Source organism: Podarcis bocagei, assembly GCF_964188305.1.
Source record: "Podarcis bocagei genome assembly, chromosome: 5".
Lineage (NCBI taxonomy): Eukaryota > Metazoa > Chordata > Lepidosauria > Squamata > Lacertidae > Podarcis > Podarcis bocagei.
In genome coordinates this window covers 55,723,654-55,741,577 of record NC_138129.1, presented here as the reverse complement: position 1 = coordinate 55,741,577, position 17,924 = coordinate 55,723,654, and the positions used below count along the sequence as shown (strand labels likewise).

At 38.8% G+C, this 17,924-nt stretch overlaps 1 protein-coding gene across 1 annotated transcript in view; it reads right to left on the bottom strand.

Moving 5' to 3' along the window:
* LOC308586517 (cytochrome P450 4B1-like) overlaps nucleotides 1-17,924 on the bottom strand; it is a 34,678-nt gene that overhangs the window by 7,297 nt on the left and 9,457 nt on the right. The window contains exons 4-10 of the mRNA XM_081193199.1: nucleotides 14,258-14,385; nucleotides 13,265-13,395; nucleotides 9,145-9,296; nucleotides 8,167-8,273; nucleotides 7,541-7,731; nucleotides 5,159-5,292; nucleotides 4,939-5,003 (exon numbers count right to left, since the gene is read on the bottom strand). Of these exons, the coding sequence (XP_081049325.1) occupies nucleotides 4,939-5,003; nucleotides 5,159-5,292; nucleotides 7,541-7,731; nucleotides 8,167-8,273; nucleotides 9,145-9,296; nucleotides 13,265-13,395; nucleotides 14,258-14,385 (908 nt within the window). The remainder of the gene's footprint in view (nucleotides 1-4,938; nucleotides 5,004-5,158; nucleotides 5,293-7,540; nucleotides 7,732-8,166; nucleotides 8,274-9,144; nucleotides 9,297-13,264; nucleotides 13,396-14,257; nucleotides 14,386-17,924) is intronic.

Below are 17,924 nucleotides of genomic sequence, written 5' to 3'. Positions count from 1 at the left end.
TTTTTGGATTTTTGGACCTCGGGATCTTCTTTAATTACAGCCCAATATTGGATTAAGCCAGCAAGTGGCTGAAGAGCATAGAACCTAGAACTTAGAACTTAAGTAAATAACTCTCCCCCCCCTCTTTTTCCTATTTGTGGAGGCCTAACTGTGTGGATCCCATCAGACTGTATATTAGAGATTATGTTTATTTCTTGTTTTTTATCTATCCATATTTTTTCTCTCTACGAACTGCTTTGATGCTCTTTGTCCTCTCTGGCCTCAGAGATTTATTTATTTAGATCAATCTTTAAATACTGACGCACTCTCCTGGCGAAATATTGGAATTGGACTAAGCTGACCAAGTGGCTGAAGTTCAAATAGAAGAAAAAACAGGGAGCCTCTATATAAAACAAAATCAGATATACGTTAAATTTATGTTGCTATTTTTATTGTTTATTTGTTTGTTTGTTTTTTGCTCTTTTCTTCATTATAAAGGCTTCCCTGTAAGATTAGTATGTTATTAACGGTCTTTATATAAGGCCTTTATCTCTACATAATTAACAATCTCCTAATAAGTTTATCATTGAATTAATTTGGATTAACTTGTATTAATTGTGAAGTTATGTTGGATTTTATCCAAATTTGGAGTTTATAGATTGTAAGTTTATCAATTGGGTCTTTAATTTGGGAAATTAACTGATATCTGGGATCTTAGAATTGGAGTTGGAAATTTTATAAGTTAATTTTGTATGAATAACATCTTAGTGTATTTGTAGGAACCTAAAGGGACTGAGAATAATTTGATTTATTACACTTACAGAGTCATTCTATATGTATCCCTTTTGACTCTAAATGGTAAAAATTTGCAATGTGAGTGTTTAAGAAAGTCCCCTTGAACACACTGTTTGATAATTAATTAGAATTGGTTAGACTGTGCGCCCTCTAGGGGAGAGAACAAATATTGTAAGAGATTTAATTAAAATACTGGAGATGGAGAAAATGTCTGGGGAAAACGGGAAAAAGATAGGAGGAACACCATCGGATAGGAAAACATCCAGACAAGAAGAAATTAAGGACCTAGATATTCTATGGTTAAAAATAAAGGAGGAATTCAAACAGAGCGAAATACATATGGAGAAAAAACTAGGAGAGATGCACGAGCTGATAGATAAGAAAATAGAGGGAGCAGTAGGAGAACTGTCAAGTAAAATTAAAGACTTGACAGTCCGGTCAAAGACTATAGAAGAAACAAATAAAAAAAATTCAAAAAGAAATGAAAGAACAAAGAAAGGAGACAGATAGGATAAAGGATGAGATAGGAGAACTGAATAGAAATCAAGATCAAGTTTTGGACAATTTAGCGATGATTGAAATGAAACAAAAACAGCTAAATTTGAAATTTAGAGGAGTACGAGAAGAAATAAATGAAAATATTAAAGAAAAAATGACTAAAGAGTTAGCGAAATGGTTAGAACTGAAAGAAGAAGAGGTTGCATATACAATGGAAAACGCTTTTAGAATAAAAACAAAGACCAAACAAGTAAAATCAAAAAAAGTCTCAGGAGACTGCCTAGTTATATTCAATTCGATAGAGATGAAAAATATGATATTAAGAATAAGCTATCAAAAGAAATTAATAATTGATGGCAGACCAATCATCATCTTTAAAGAGATACCAACCAGACTCCTGCGCAAAAGAGAAGGTTATAAACAGCTGGCAAGTGTTCTAAAAAAGAATGGCATACAATACAGATGGGAGTTCCCTGAAGGGATTTCTCTTTTTTACAAAGATAAAAGATTTAGGATTACTGAGACCCAAGAGGTGAAGAAATTTTTGCATAGATATGAGAAAGACCTTGGAAAAGTAGAGGAGAGATATGAAGGAAGAAATGGAGATCCAGAGGAGAGAAGAAGGAAAAAGGAGAAAGGAAAAGAACAAGAAGATAAAGGAAGGGAAGAAGGAGTAGACAAAGAAGAAGAGGAAGAGGTAGCAGTGGAAGAGGAAGAAGAAGAAGAGGAAGAGGATATAGAAAACAAAACCACTCGAATTTAAATTATTAGTTGTCTGCAAATTGGAAAGTAGTCATAATAATGAATTTGAAAGTTTTGTCGTGGAATGTGAACGGTTTGAATGAAAAAACCAAAAGGAATAAAATCGTGAATGTTTTGAAAAGAAAGAATCTTGACTTAATTTGCATACAGGAGACACACTTGACTAAAAACCATAAACATATTTTGATACACAAAAAGCTGGGGGTCGAGTTTATAAACTCTATTGCGGAAAAGAAAAGAGGGGTAGCGATATATGTCAAAGAAAAATGGGAACCCAAAGTGATCTTTAAGGATGATGAAGGAAGGATTTTGGGGGTACAAATTAACTTCCAGGGTGAAAAACTTAATGTGATAAACATATATGCCCCGAATCTGAATAAACCAGAGGTTTTTTTTAGGAAACTGGAACAAATTTTACTGGAGTTAGAGTGTAATAAGATGATATTATTGGGAGATTTCAATGGAGTGCCGAAACCAGAAATAGACAGATAACCAGAAAAGAAAAAACGTAACCAAGGGAAACTGCCAAGATCCTTTAACAATTTGGAGGAAAACTTAGATTTAATAGACATCTGGAGATACAAACACCCAGTAGAGAAGCAATTCACTTTCTTTTCAGAGCCACATAAGAGCTGGGGCAGAATTGATCTAATCTGGGTCTCAAGGGAACTTACATTAAGAACTATAAAGTGTGAAATCCAACCTAGAACCCTCTCTGACCATAACCTGATAGTTTTTGAAATAAAAGGCACATCACAGGGCGGGTTCAGATGGAGAGTGAATGAATACCTATTGGAGAATGAAGATGTTGTTGAAAAAGCCAAAGCCACCTTAAAAGATTATTTCAGCCTGAATCTAATAAAGAAACAAGTATGGATATAGTCTGGGACGCCAGTAAGGCGGTTTTAAGAGGGTTTTTTATTCAGCAAAACAGCTATAAGAGGAAAATAAGAGAACAAAAGAAAGAGGAAATTCTTAGTCAGCTAAGAGAATGTGAGAAAAAATTAACAACAGATCCAAAAGATGAACAAAACATACAAATAATAAAAATGTTACAAACACAGTATTCAATGTTAACAAGTCAAGAAATTGAATGGAAAATTAAATTAATGAAACAAAAATATTTCGAGTCAGCTAACAAAACAGGTAAACTATTAGCTTGGCAACTGCAAAGAAGGCAAAAACAAAACGTGATAAACAAGATAAAAATAGACGAGCAATTGACAGAAGACCCAAAAGAAATAAAGGAAAATTTCCTCAAATTCTATGAGAAGTTGTACAAATAATAAGACGAAGAGACAACCCGAATAGAAAAATATCTAGAAGATTACTGTGGGAAGACCATAACAGAGGAAGAAAGAATTCAATTAAATAACCCCATAAAAGCAGAAGAGATCCAAGAAGCGATAAGGAAGATGAAACCAGGGAAAGCCCCAGGACCGGACGGATTGTCAGCTAAATATTATAAAGTATTAGAAAACCAACTAACGCCTGTGCTATGTGACATCATGAACAACATATTAAAAGGAGGAAGGGCACCAGAGACATGGAAAGAGGTTCACATTACGATGATCCCTAAACCAGACACGGATAAATTAAATATTAAAAATTATAGACCCATATCACTATTAAATAACGATTATAAAATCTTTGCGGAGGTGATGGCAAGCAGACTCAAAAAATGTCTAGTAAATCTAATACATAAAGATCAAGCAGGATTCCTTCCAAATAGGTTACTTAAAGATAATGTAAGGCATACCATAAACATCATTGAATATTTGGAATGTAAGAACGAAGTACCTGCGGCGCTGATTTTCATCAATGTCGAAAAGGCATTCGACAATGTTTCATGGCAGTTCCTACTAAAAAGTATGGAGAAAGCAGGGCTAGAGGGCGAGTTTAAAAGCAATCTACTCGAATCAATCTGCTAAACTGATTATAAATAACAATCTAACAAATTCATTTAAAATTGAAAAAGGAACAAGACAGGGATGCCCTCTATCCCTGCTTTTATTCATTATAGTACTAGAGGTAATCACGAATAAAATAAGAGTAACACCAGAGATTCGAGGGATCAAAATAGGAACGAAAGAATACAAACTAAAAGCGTACACAGATGACTTGATGCTATCCTTAGAAAATCTGCAAAAAAGTGTTAGTAAGGCCTTGGAGATGTTAGAAGAATTTGGCAAGCTATCCGGTTTCAAATTAAATAAACTAAAGAAAAAAATGTTGACTAAAAATCTGGGAAAAGATGAAAGAGAAAAATTGGAGACACAGAATGGAATTAAGGTGGCAAAAAAAATATATTTGGGAATCTGGCTAACTACAAAAAACATAAATTTAATTCAGGATAATTATCTTAATCTTATAATCGGGGATGAAATTAAAAAATTTTATTGCCAGCCTGAGCAATAGCCAAAGTCACACACTGAGCTTCATGGCCAAGCAGAGATTTGAACCTGGGTCTGTCCCATTCATGTTTATCACTCTAACCACTGCACCACACAGTCTGCCCAGTGATCAATATCAGAGCTAGAAGCCCTTTGAATAAAGGGAACGCCAAGTATTCCCTTCACTTTTGAGTTAAGCACATCCACTCGCGCAAAAAGAAAGGTGGAAGTCTCAAGGTGCACAGAAAAGCAAAGCGTGTCCATCCCCATCGTTCTGTATGGACACTGAGGTCCAGCTCCGAGTGCCTTCTGGCAGTTCCCTCACTGCAAGATGTGAGGTTACAGGGAACCAGACAGAGGGCCTTCTTGGTGGTGGCATCCACCCTGTGGAACACCCTCCCTTCAGATGTCAAGGAGATAAAGAATGACACAACTTTTAGAAGACATCTGAAGAAATCCCTGTAGGGGGGTTTTAATGCTTGATGTTTTTATTATGTTTTTATTATCATACCTCAGGTTTGTCCCAAACCTCAGGATTTCTGTGAAGACCATAAATATCCAATGCAGTTAGAAAGCCTGCGGAGAAAAGAGACACACAATGTAGTCCATAAAAGGTTAGCCACCTTTTATGGAACGTGGAATTAAATAGTGAAGACAGGGTAAGAATGAAGATGGAAGAGGAAGGGACGAGTTCAAAGGAAGTCTGCAGAAGGGAGAGAGGGGAAACCTACCTTTTGGTAAGGTTCGTCCATCAGCAAAAGTCACAGGAGAATTCAGTTCTCGTGCTATAAGAGGTACTGGAGGATAAAGCCGAAGGCTCTCCTTAATGCACATGGTGCTGTACGTCATCTTTCCCAAGTCGTCCCTTAAAGACACCGCCCAAAATTACTGGAGTTAAGTCGCATAAAGTTTTATTAAGATGAAGGAAAAAGGAGACAGGGTGGAATCCAGTACCTACTCTTTCCTTGCTCAATACAAGTGTGTGGGTGGTAGGGGGTGGGGGGGTTTGATTCAGTTCACATTTAAAGGAGTACTTATCTAATTCATACTTTGTGAAACAAGATGTGAATTGAAACACAGCCAGCCTTCAAAACTTGCATTTCTCCAGCCAAATAACAGGTGCAAAAATAGACATTCTAGTTTAAAGTGTACAAGAAGATGCATATATTAGTGAATAGTGTCATGGTCAGATCACTTCCTGGTGCAACTGGACTTCTCCGCGACCCTTCCCCTTTGCAGGGAGGTGGGAGTGATTCAGATGGTCCCCACCCCCACTTAATGGATCCAAATGGTTTCCAGAGAGTGGTAGGGGATGCTTTATCCCATGTTGATGGCCTTTCAGCTGATTCCCTGGTGGCCTGCTGGAATGCGGAGTTAACCAGGGCTATTGACTGTCAGGCTCCGAAGCGCCCTCCCCGATTTCATGGAGCCTGGACAGCCCCGTGGTTGTCCCTGGAGCTGAGGGCGATGAAACAATAGCTGAGATGGCTAGAGTGCCGGTGGTGGAAAACTCACTCTGAATCTGACCAGACACAGGTTAGAGCTCAATGTTGAGCCTACCAAATGGTGATAGTGATGGCGAAGAGGACCTTCTTCACCCCTCTATTGCATCTGCAGAAAACAGCAACAGGAGACCCTTTCAGGTGGTTCGCAATTTAACGGAACCACCTGTGTCACTGGGGCCTGATAAGGACCCCAAGATCGCCTGCAATGATTTTGCAAAGTTTTTTTTTTGCAGATAAAGTTTCTCAGATTCAGAAACAGGTAGGCTCCACCGTGGGAGCAGGGCCAGGGCAGGAGAGTGCTAGATGTCAAGTAAATAAACAATGATTTGACTTGTAGAAGAAATCTGAAGGAAGCCTTGTTTAGGGAAGTTTTTAATGTTTGATGTTTTATACTGTTGACAGAATTACAAGCCTGGTAGATGAAGGGAACGCAGTGGATGTAGCCTACCTTGATTTCAGCAAGGCATTTGACAAGGTGCCCCATGATATTCTTGTAAAGAAGCTGGTAAAATGCGGTCTTGACTATGCTACCACTCAGTGGATTTGTAACTGGCTGACTGACCGAACCCAAAGGGTGCTCATCAATGGTTCCTCTCCATCCTGGAGAAGAGTGACTAGTGGGGTGCCACAGGGTTCTGTCTTGGGCCCGGTCTTATTCAACATCTTTATCAACGACTTGGATGATGGACTCAAGGGCATCCTGATCAAATTTGCAGATGACACCAAACTGGGAGGGGTGGCTAACACCCCAGAGGACAGGATCACACTTCAAAACGACCTTGACAGATTAGAGAACTGGGCCAAAACAAACAAGATGAACTTTAACAGGGAGAAATGTAAAGTATTGCACTTGGGCAAAAAAAATGAGAGGCACAAATACAAGATGGGTGACACCTGGCTTGAGAGCAGTACATGTGAAAAGGCCCTATGTCTCACCGATATTCCTGGTCCCTAGAAGAATAAGAAGAAGAGTTTGGATTTGATATCCCGCCTTTCACTCCCCTTCAGGAGTCTCAAAGCGGCTAACATTCTCCTTTCCCTTCCTCCCCCACAACAAACACTCTGTGAGGTGAGTGGGGCTGAGAGACTTCACAGAAGTGTGACTGGCCCAAGGTCACCCAGCAGCTGCATGTGGAGGAGCGGAGACACGAACCCGGTTTCCCAGATTACGTGACTACCGCTCTTAACCACTACACCACACTGGCTCTCGATGTCCTGAGGGATAACTTCTAAAGAAGGATGCCTCCTCTATCCATGTATACCTCTTCATCTGTCTGGTCCAATTCCAGTTACCTCTTTTTTGTGATATATTTCATTCCTTTATTATTTTTAGGCAATGCAGACCTGACCACACTAGCTACAGTATATGAGTGTAACAGCAATAGCAGTGATTTAAATGTAGAAATAGAAATCATAGCTTCTCTTTCTACACTATAGGATTGGCCCATCTTTCCTGGAACTTAAGCAAGCTGAGGCCTGTGGTCAGACTGCTTTGATCCTAAACTACCCTGCAATATTGTTCTGTCTCATCTTCTCTTAATTATCGAGAAGCCTCATAACATGACCCAGGAAATAAACATTTAAAGTTGAACAAGAATTTAGTCTGACCATTGTATCTCTTCCTGTTGCCCAAGAAGCTCCATGATCTCCTCTCTGCATCTCTGCTGATGTTCAGGGTTCTGGGCCATACAATAAAAGAGCCAAGAGATTCCACTAGCTGTGGTATCTTGACCTGCAGACATGAATGTGTCCACTTCTGCACGTATGTCTTCATCTGATAATGGATTTCCATTTTCATCCTAACCGCACAGAGAACATAGTGTTTTATACAATTGGTGAGATCTATTATTTAAAATCCTCCAAGTCTGTTCTCCTTCTCACAGCTCACCGCAAAGCCTTTCAAAAAAGGGGAGATGCTTCAGAAAGCAATTTGCCAAGCTGCTCTCTGAAGCACCACCCCCTCAATTAAACAGCTCACCTGGGCCACCTGCCACCCATGGTGCTTGCTCACTCACGTGCCCACCATCCATTCTGCCATCATGCTGGAGTTAACATGGTCACCTGTCAGCAGCCACACAAACTACAGTGTGATGACAGTCTTACAATTTTATGTATATATTACAGCATGGGAATTTTGCTTGGGCTGAACTGATTTGAACTGATTAGTGATGGCTGGAAAAGCCCTTAGCAAAATAGCATGGCAGGCCTAGGTGCATTATTTTTACAATGTTTACCTTTGCGCAAAGAAGAATATCCAGGAAGTCCAAATGCTTCTTCTTCAGAATCTTTTCAAGCTCTTTCTCATTCTTGAGGGAATCCTTCCTCCCGCTTATTACCTTCTCTGCATTGGAGACATACAGTATGAAATGAATGAATGAATGATGATGATTATGATAATTATTATACCCTGCCACTCTGTGCAGCTTACAGCATATATAAAAAATTGTAAAAGAGGTAAGTGACCCAGAAACTACAACTAATCCAGAATGCGGAAGCTAGACTGGTGACTGGGAGCGGCCCCTGAGACCACATAACACCAGTCTTGAAAGACCTACACTGGCTCCCAGTATGTTTCCGAGCACAATTCAAAGTGTTGGTGCTGACCTTTAAAGCCCTAAATGGCCTTGGTCCACTATACCTGAAGGAGTGTCTCCACCCCAATCAGTCTGCTTGTGTACTGAGGTCCAGTGCCAAGGGCCTTCTGGTCGTTCCCTCGCTGCAAGAAGTCAAGTTACAGGGAATCAGGCAGAGGGCCTTCTCAGTGGTGGCACCTGCCCTGTGGAACACCCTCCCACCAGGTGTCAAAGAGGAAAACAACTACCAGACTTTTAGAAGACATCTGAAGGCACCCTGTTTAGGGAAGCTTTTAATGTTTAATAGATTATTGTATTTTAATATTCTGTTGGAAGCCACCCAGAGAGGCTGGGGAAACCCAGCCAGATGGGTGGGGTATAAATAAAAAATATATATTTTTATTCTTATTATCATTATCATCATCATCATCATCATTTAGATGGTGTTGTGCTTGTGGTTATGAAACCTTTTATTGGCTGAACTTTGAAGAGCCAACCACTTTTCAGTCCAAATTTTAGTCCACTAGGGCTTCTGAATGCCAGTTGCTGGGAACCACAGGAGAGGAGAATTCTCTTGTGTTCAGGTTCTGCTTTCTGGTTTCCCACAGAAGTTGTTGCCAGAAAGAAAAGATAACATACCTGTGTGATGGTGGGCTATTTTGCAAGCTTTGTAAAACTGACGCCCTTTGGAGCTCAACCAGTAAATGAGATCACTCTGATAAAATGGCGTTTTGATTCTGTGATCAATGAGGGAGTTGAGATCAAATACAGTCTGAATGTAGGATTTTTTCCTGTTAACAGTGAGAACATGGAAACCAATATATTCACAGAATGAGGACAAAAAAAGTGTATGTTACATATTTATTAAAAATCTGATTTCTAGCTCCTTTCAGTCTGAGATCTGAAGTGGGTGGCACAGTTCTGGTCTTAATTTTATGGCTGTTTCCAGGGGGTGATGCAAGCTTGGGGGGTTCTCTTCAGCCCCATGGAGCCCTCATTATGGGGTTCCTAAGGATTCAATTTTATACCCCATGCTGTTTAACATCTACATGAAACTTTGAGTAGTTTTATCCAGAGCTTTAGAGTATGTTGTCAGCAACACACACACACCTTCTCCTTTACATTCACAGCTGTGGCAGTAGATGTGTTGGAACATTGTATTAGCTTGGTAGTGGACTGGATTAGAGCAAAAAAAAAGCTGAAGATCAATAAAGATAAGGCTGAGGTACTGTTTCCTCTTTTCTCAAGGTTTGCATTAGGGTTTCCAACACCAGTATAAATAGAAGGGGTGACAAAGGACATCCTTGCCTTGTGCCTTTCATAATCTCAATGTTTTCTGTGACTTTGCCATTTATTATCAGCCTTGCCTTTTGCTGGTGATAGATTACCTATATCCCCCTTTCAAATCTTTCTCCAAATTCCATTAATTTAATTTGTCTTTTCATAAAATACCAGGAAATATTGTCGAATGCTTTCTCTGCATCTATCAGCATCAAAGCTGCCTGTTTATCGTTTTTAAATTCCAGATACTCCAGTATATCGACAATATTCCTTGTGTTATTTTGGATTTGCCTTCCCAGTAAGAATCCTGCTTGGTTTGGGTGTATTATTTCTTTTAAAACATTTTTTAACTTGTCTGCTAGTATGCCAGCAAAAAGTTTATAATCACAATTCAACAGGGATATTGGTCTATAGTTTGAAGTTAATTCAAAATCACTTCCCTGTTTAGGTAAAAGTGTAATGTAGGCTTCAGTCCATGATTCTGGTATTTTCCTTCTATTAAGTATCTCTCTCTCTCTTTTTTAAAAAATGATATTTATTAAAGTTTCAGAAAAGGTTACAAAAAAAAGAAAAAGAAAAAAAGAAAAGAGAAAATACAAAATACAGAAAAATAAAAACAATTAAAAACAAATCAATCTTTCCATGTCTTGTCTTTCATTTACTTGTTTCCCTGACCTCCTCACACCTCCCTTTTTTGTATTCTGGTTCAGTTAGTTAATTCAGCAAATCCTTTCCCTCTTTGTTTTTATCTTAATCCTTAATCTTAATATATTATAACTTTAGATTCTCACCTGTTACTAATCCATTTTTACATACTCCTTTACATAAAAATGCTGCTAAAACCACTTAACTTCATTCCAACATCATTCTAACATTCATTAATTTTGCAGTATTTCTGTAAATAGTCTTTAAATTTCTTCCAATCTTCTTCCACCAACTCTTCTCCCTGATCTCGGATTCTGCCAGTCATTTCCGCCAGTTCCATATAGTCCATCATTTCCCCTCTATGAAGTATCTCATTAATTACTTCTTTCAAAGGGGTTACCAGTGTCTCTTCTAATTTTATATAGAACTCCGCAGGAATTCCGTCTGGGTCCAGAGTTTTCCCTGATTTGGCATTTTTTATTGCATTTTTAATTTCTATAATTGAGACAGGAGTATTTAACATCTTTATTTTCTCTTGTGTACTACTAGCAATTTTATGTCAACTTAAATATTGATCTATTTCTTCTGGATTTTCTATTTCCTTTTTATATAGTTCTTTGTAATATTTCACAAAACTTTGTGTATTCATTTTTGGGTCATCTATAACTTTCTCCTATTTTCAGTCTATTAATTAGTTTCTTGTTCCGCCTTTTTTTGAATTGCCAAGCTAGAAACTTAGCAAATTTGTTAGCAAATTGAATTTGTTAGTAAATTCAAAATTTTTATGTTTTAAGGTTTTCAAATTCCATTTAATTTCTTGTTCTAAAATAGGTGTATAATCTGATTGTAATAACTTGATTTCTTGTTTCATTACTTTCTTAATAAGTTCCTTTTCTTTTCTTTTTATTTCTTCTAATAGTTCTGCTTTCTTTCTTTTTCTTTTCTTTGAATAGAGTTTTGGCGTATAAAATAACCCCTAATCACTGCCTCTTCTTCTTCTTTTGCATCTTGTACTATTTTCTCATCATTTAACAGAGATTCATTAAGTCTCTATCTTATTCCTTTTGTCCCACCTCTTTTTAAATTTACAAACACTGGGTTATGATCTGAGATAGTGTTTGGTAAAATCTCTGTCTTATCTACTCTCCCTAATAGTGCCTTGGAAATCCATATAGCATCAATTCTGCTGGCAGATTTATTTGGCTTTGAAAAACAAGAAAAATCTTTTTCTGTCAAATGTCTAAACCTCAATGAATCTTTTAATTCCAAATTTTCTATCAAATCAAAGATACTACGCGGGAGCTTTCCTTCTTTTCCTTCCTTTCCTCCTGAGGATCTGTCCAACTCTGGGTTGGTTACCCCGTTTAAATCTCCCAACAGTATTATTTTTTCCTCCATGTATTCCAGCATTCTATCTTCTAATTCCTTATAGAATTCAGCCTTCTTTTCATTTGGTGCATATGCTCCTACTATTATCATTTCTTCCCCTTGATTTGCTATTATTATTATTATTCCATTGGAATCCTTATATAATAATTTTGGTTCTAGGCTTGATTTATTCATAGGGCTGCCTTTGAAGACAGTTTCAGAAACTTCAGCTGGTGTAGAATTTGGCAGCCAGGTAGCTCTCCAGGGCAAGGTGGTTTGAGCATATTACACCAATCCTGGCCAGACTGCACTTGCTGCCAATAGGTTTCTGATTACCTAGCCCCTCCCATGGTGAGCTAAGCCTGGCAGGACAGCTTCCTCTATGATCTTAACCCCTTCATGCATTAATTTGACTCAAGCATGCTGGTTACATGTGGCTGGTTATCCCACAATAAGGACAAACAAATTGGTCCAGAGGCTAGAGGCAGGAGATTCAGCCTAGACAAAAGAAAATATTTCTTCACACTTAAACTATAGAATTTGCTCTTCAAAGATGGAGTGAAGGCCATTACCGTATTTTTCGCTCTATAACACGCACCTGACCATAACACGCACATTGTTTTTAGAGGAGGAAAACAAGGGGAAAAACATTCTGAATGAAACAGTGGATGTATCATTTTTGTGCTTCATGCTGTGGCCACAGACATGTGATCTGATGGTGAATTTGGGGTGACCCAATGCAAAAATCCTGAGAATCCATATGGATCTATGCTTTGTAACCACATTTTAAGTGGGGAGCGAAGGAAAAACAAAGAAGGGACATGAGAGGGGTGTGCAGAGAAGCAGCTGGCTAAGAATGCAGGAGAGGGATTTAATGGGAGCGAGGAAAGAAAGGCAAAAGTTTCTCCCCACCCAAGCCAGCCATCTCTCTCTCTCTCTCTCCCTCCCCCTCTCTCTCCCTCCCGCCCCTCTCTCTCTCTCCCCCTCTCCCCCTGCAGCACTGGAGCACAGAGAGGAACGACACTCTGCTTTCCCCTCTGCTTGCCTGGAGGGGAGGGGCTTTCCCTGCTCTTTGTTCCGTTTCAGCAAACACAGCAAGGAAATAGAGGAGGGTGGGCAATAAGACCCTGAGGCAGAATGCAGGAAAACAGCCACTTCCTCTTTTCAGGTTTCCCTTCTCCGTGAAGCACGATTTGATTTTTGGCTGATTTTTCGGCTCCAGGGACCACACATTCACTCAATAACACGCACAGACATTTCCCCTTCCTTTTTAGGAGAAAAAATCTGCGTGTTATAGAGGGGAAAATACGGTATCTTGAATGGCTGTGTTTACCATATGCACATCTCATAAGTGACTGGAATCTTGGGCATGCTTCTCATGTCACTGCTAGCCCACAGCACAGAAAAAAAAGGCTGTAGCTGCCTGTGGCTCCCACCTTGTCTGAAATAGGCATCTTATACTCACCTGTCCGTTTCAGCATTTTTCTGGTAGCTGAAGGCACATTCCATAATAATATTGAGAGTCATCAGACTGACATGTTGAGACATCTCCACTGATGCTGTGCCATTCTTTGGTACCAGCTTTCCCCATATAGCCTAATATTTTAGGAAAGGGACAGAAATGAGAAGTCTCATTCTGGGGAAATCTCTAGAATGATTAAATGGATCATCACATATGTCCAACAATGGATTTTGCTGTTTAATGTAATAGAATGAATGTTTATTGTGTCTCCCCCTTCTTTCTCCTTCCCTAATTCCATACAGCCTACAGCAGTATTGTCTCACACTGAACGTAATGCACCTCCATGCTGCCCACTAATGTTCCCCTGAAATGACCACTACATTTGGGAAATGGTTTTGCCAAGGTGATGTGTGGCTGTCCTCTGAGAGAGACTTAGCTGTGTGCTTCAGAAGTTGCTGACTGAATGTGGACTCTCAAGGAAAGAAGACAGTTCAGGAGGTTCTCAGGAGCTAATGAACTGTTCATTAATTCACATGGCTATAGAGCAAAAAGTGATAGCACATAGCAGGCATCCCAGTCCCAAACTCTGGCTGAAAAGCTAATACAACACTGCACATCCTGTCAAAGTGATGCGTTTAAATACTCAACAAACAAAGCTGGTGGTAGTCAGCATCTGTCTGTCCTGAAAATGTTAATGAACTAATTAAGACAATATTAAGGTTCACAAGTCTGTGCATGAATTTTAAAATTCAATGCTGGTGTAAACTCATTGTCTGCAACCCAAAGGGCTGCTCAACTGGCTTCACACTTTGACAGGGGCTTCTGACTCAAACTTTTAAAAATATTTTGGGATAAGGCAGAGGAAGTCTGATCAAAGAAAAAGAAAAATTTAAAGGCCCTATGAGTCTACTCAAAGTAGGACTATAACCATGGCAGTAGATGAGCAAATTCTTAGACTGGAGCTGACCTCCTGAACGTAGCAATGGGGTTTCTTACCAGCATCTCCTTGACTGATTCTGCCATAAGAGTCACATAAGGCTTCAGAATATTGTAATGGAATCCGGGAGTCAGCAGTTTCCGGTGCTGCTGCCACTTTGGCCCATTCAAGGTAATAAGCCCCTTTCCTGTCAGGAGAAGGAAGAAAAATGCAGAACAGAAGCCGAAGGCAGCATTGTCTTTCTCTCTCTTTTTTTAAAAAAATAATATTTATTACTTTTACAACAATTTAAACACTACAAAAAAAGAAGGGGGGAAAAGAAAAAACAGTACATTACAATACAAAGACACTACATAACACTAAAACATTAAAATAACAAGACAAAACAAAAACAATTTAAAAACACATTAAAAAAAGATTTCAATATCTTATCTTTCTTTCACATATTTCCACGACCTCCTCACACCTCCCTTTTTGTATTCCACTTCTATTAATTATTTCAGCAATTCCTTTCCATCTTCCCCTGTTTTCTATCCTATAACTATCTTAACACATCTTTACCTTATTTTACCTTTAATACTCTATTAAGCTATTTGTACTTAATTCCTTATAACCTTTCTACTAAAGCCATATCACTTCATTCCAACATTCTTCTAGCATTCATTAATTTTACAATATTTCTGTAAATAGTCTTTAAACTTTTTCCAGTCTTCTTCCACTGACTCTTCTCCCTGGTCTCGGATTCTGCCAGTCATTTCCGCCAATTCCATATACTCCATCAACTTCATCTGCCATTCTTCCAGAGTGGGTAAATCTTGTGTCTTCCAATACTTCGCGATGAGTATTCTTGCTGCTGTTGTTGCATACATTAAAAAAGTTCTATCCTTCTTTAACACCAATTGGCCGACCATGCCCAGGAGAAAGGCCTCTGGTTTCTTCAGGAAGGTATATTTAAATACCTTTTTCATTTTGTTATAAATCATCTGCCAGAATGTCTTAATCCTTGGGCATGTCCACCAAAGGTGAAAGAATGTACCTTCAGTCTCATTACATTTCCAACATTTATTATCGGGCAAATGGTAAATTTTTTCAAGCTTAACTGGTGTCATGTACCACCTATAAATCATTTTCATTAAATTTTCTCTTAGGGCATTACATGCCGTGAATTTCATGCCTGTGGTCCATAACTGTTCCCAGTCAGCCATCATTATGTTATGTCCAACATCTTGTGCCCATTTAATCATAGCTGATTTAACCGTTTTGTCCTGAGTGTTCCATTTCAACAGCAAGTTATACATTCTTGACAAATTCTTGGTTTTTGGATCTAACAATTCTGTTTCCAATTTTGATTTTTCCACCTGGAAACCAGCTTTTTTGTCCAATTTGTATGCCTCCATTATTTGGTAATAATGGAGCCAATCTCGCACTTTGTTTTTCAATTTTTCAAAGCTCTGCAATTTTATTCTGTCTCCATCTTGTTCCAGAATTTCCCAATATTTCGGCCATTTGGCCTCCATATTGAGGTTTTTCTGTGCCTTCGCTTCCATTGGTGACAACAACCTTAGGGTTTTCTTTTCTAACAAATCCTTATATCTTATCCAAACATTAAACAATGCTTTTCTAACAATATGATTTTTAAACGCTTTATGTACTTTTACCTTATTGTACCACAAATATGCATGCCAACCAAATACGTTATTGAAACCTTCTAAATCCAACACTTCAGTGTTTTCAAGAAGCAGCCATTCTCTCAGCCAGCAAAAAGCAGCTGATTCATAGTAAAGTTTAAGGTCTGGCAGGGCAAATCCACCTCTTTCTTTAGCATCGGTTATGTCAGGGAACTGCCATCAGAGGCACGGGAGAAGGAGAGGGTCTCTGATTCTGCAGGGGAAGGTCCAAGTGCTAGAGGGAGACTCAGCCAGGAAGAAGGGGAAGAGAATGAGTGTAACACCAGGGATCCAGGAGAGCAACGGGACAGGGAGGTGCAGGGGCTCCAGGACTCTTCGTTGGAAGTTAGCGAGGAGAGCCCAAGCACCCCGCTGCCCACGCCCACCCTGCGCAGGAGACTCCCGTGCAGTGAGAGACGGAAACGATTGGGCGTCAAACAACTCTTATGTTGGCAACGCTTTAAGAAACGCCCACAGACAGATTCTACAAGTGACTAAGGGCAGCCACGCAAATATGGGCTGCGTAGTCCGGAGGGTTTAACCAGGCAATCCGATGCTCAAACGGAGCAGGATTACGCACGAGTAACTCCCAACCACTACAGGTTAGTATCTTAAATTTTATTCGAGGCTTCTTGCCCTGCCAAACAAATCTGGAAATATCCTTCTGCCACTTCTTGAAACAATCCATCTTATCCAAAATTTGCAATGTTTGAAACAAAAATAACATCCTTGGCAGCACATTCATTTTTATCACAGCAATTCAGCCTAACAATGATAACTTCAAATTTGTCCATACTTCTAAATCCTTTTTCACTTCAATCCAACATTTTTCATAATTATCCTTAAATAAATTCACATTTTTAGCAGTCATGTTAACCCCTAAGTATTTTACTTTTTTGACCAATGTTAGTCCTGTTTCCTCCTGAAACTTCTCTCTCTCATTCACAGTTAAATTTTTCTCTAAAACCTTGGTTTTCATCTTATTCAACTTGAAACCTGCAACCTGTCCAAATTCTTGAATCAGTTTCAATACCCTTTTAGTACTAGGTTCTGGCTCCTGTAGAGTCAATACTAAATCATCAGCAAATGCTTTCAGTTTGTACTGTTTAGCTCCCACTTGTATACCTTTAACCTCTTGGTCCTTTCTAATCATGTTTAACAAAACCTCGAGAACCGATATAAAAAGCAATGGAGAAATTGGGCAACCTTGTCGTGTCCCTTTTTCAATCTTAAACTCTTCTGTCATCACATTGTTCACGATTAATTTTGCCTTTTGTGCTGAATAAATTGCACCTATACCATTTTCAAAACCTTGTCCTACCCCCATCCCCTGTAGGTTCTTCTTCATAAAACTCCAAGAAATGTTATCAAAGGCTTTCTCTGCATCCACAAATATCAATACTGCTTTAGTATTGATATTCACTTGTAGTTTTTCTAGAATATTAATTATATTCCTTGTATTGTCAGACAAATGTCTGCCCGGGAGAAAGCCCACTTGGTCTATATGAATTTCTTCTGCTAACACCTTTTTTAATTTTTTAGCCAAAATATCTGCAAAAATTTTGTAATCCACATTAAGCAGCGATATAGGGCAGTAGTTCTTAAGTTGTGTCTTTTCAGTCTCTGTTTTCGGTATAAGTGTAATGTAAGCTTCCTTCCACGACTCTGGTGCCTGTCTTCCTTCCAATATTTCATTGCAGACTTCCTTCAATGGTTGTATTAACCATTCTTTCAAAGATCTGTAATATCTTGAAGTCAAACCATCTGGTCCTGGAGATTTGCCTAATTGCATGTTCTGGATGGCCCCTTCCACCTCCTGATCCGTTATCTTATAATTCAACATTAGCTGTTTTTCCTGAGAGATTTTACGTAGTCCATTTATTTTCAGAAATCAATCAATATCCATTTCTTTTTGCTTCTCCTGTGTATAAAGTTGTTTGAAGTATCTCTGAAAACACTTCCTGATCTCCACTGGGTTCTGTATATTCTTTCCTTCCACTTCCAAGTTCGTAATAGTATTGAGTTTTTGTCTTTTTTTTATCTGCCAGGCCAACAATTT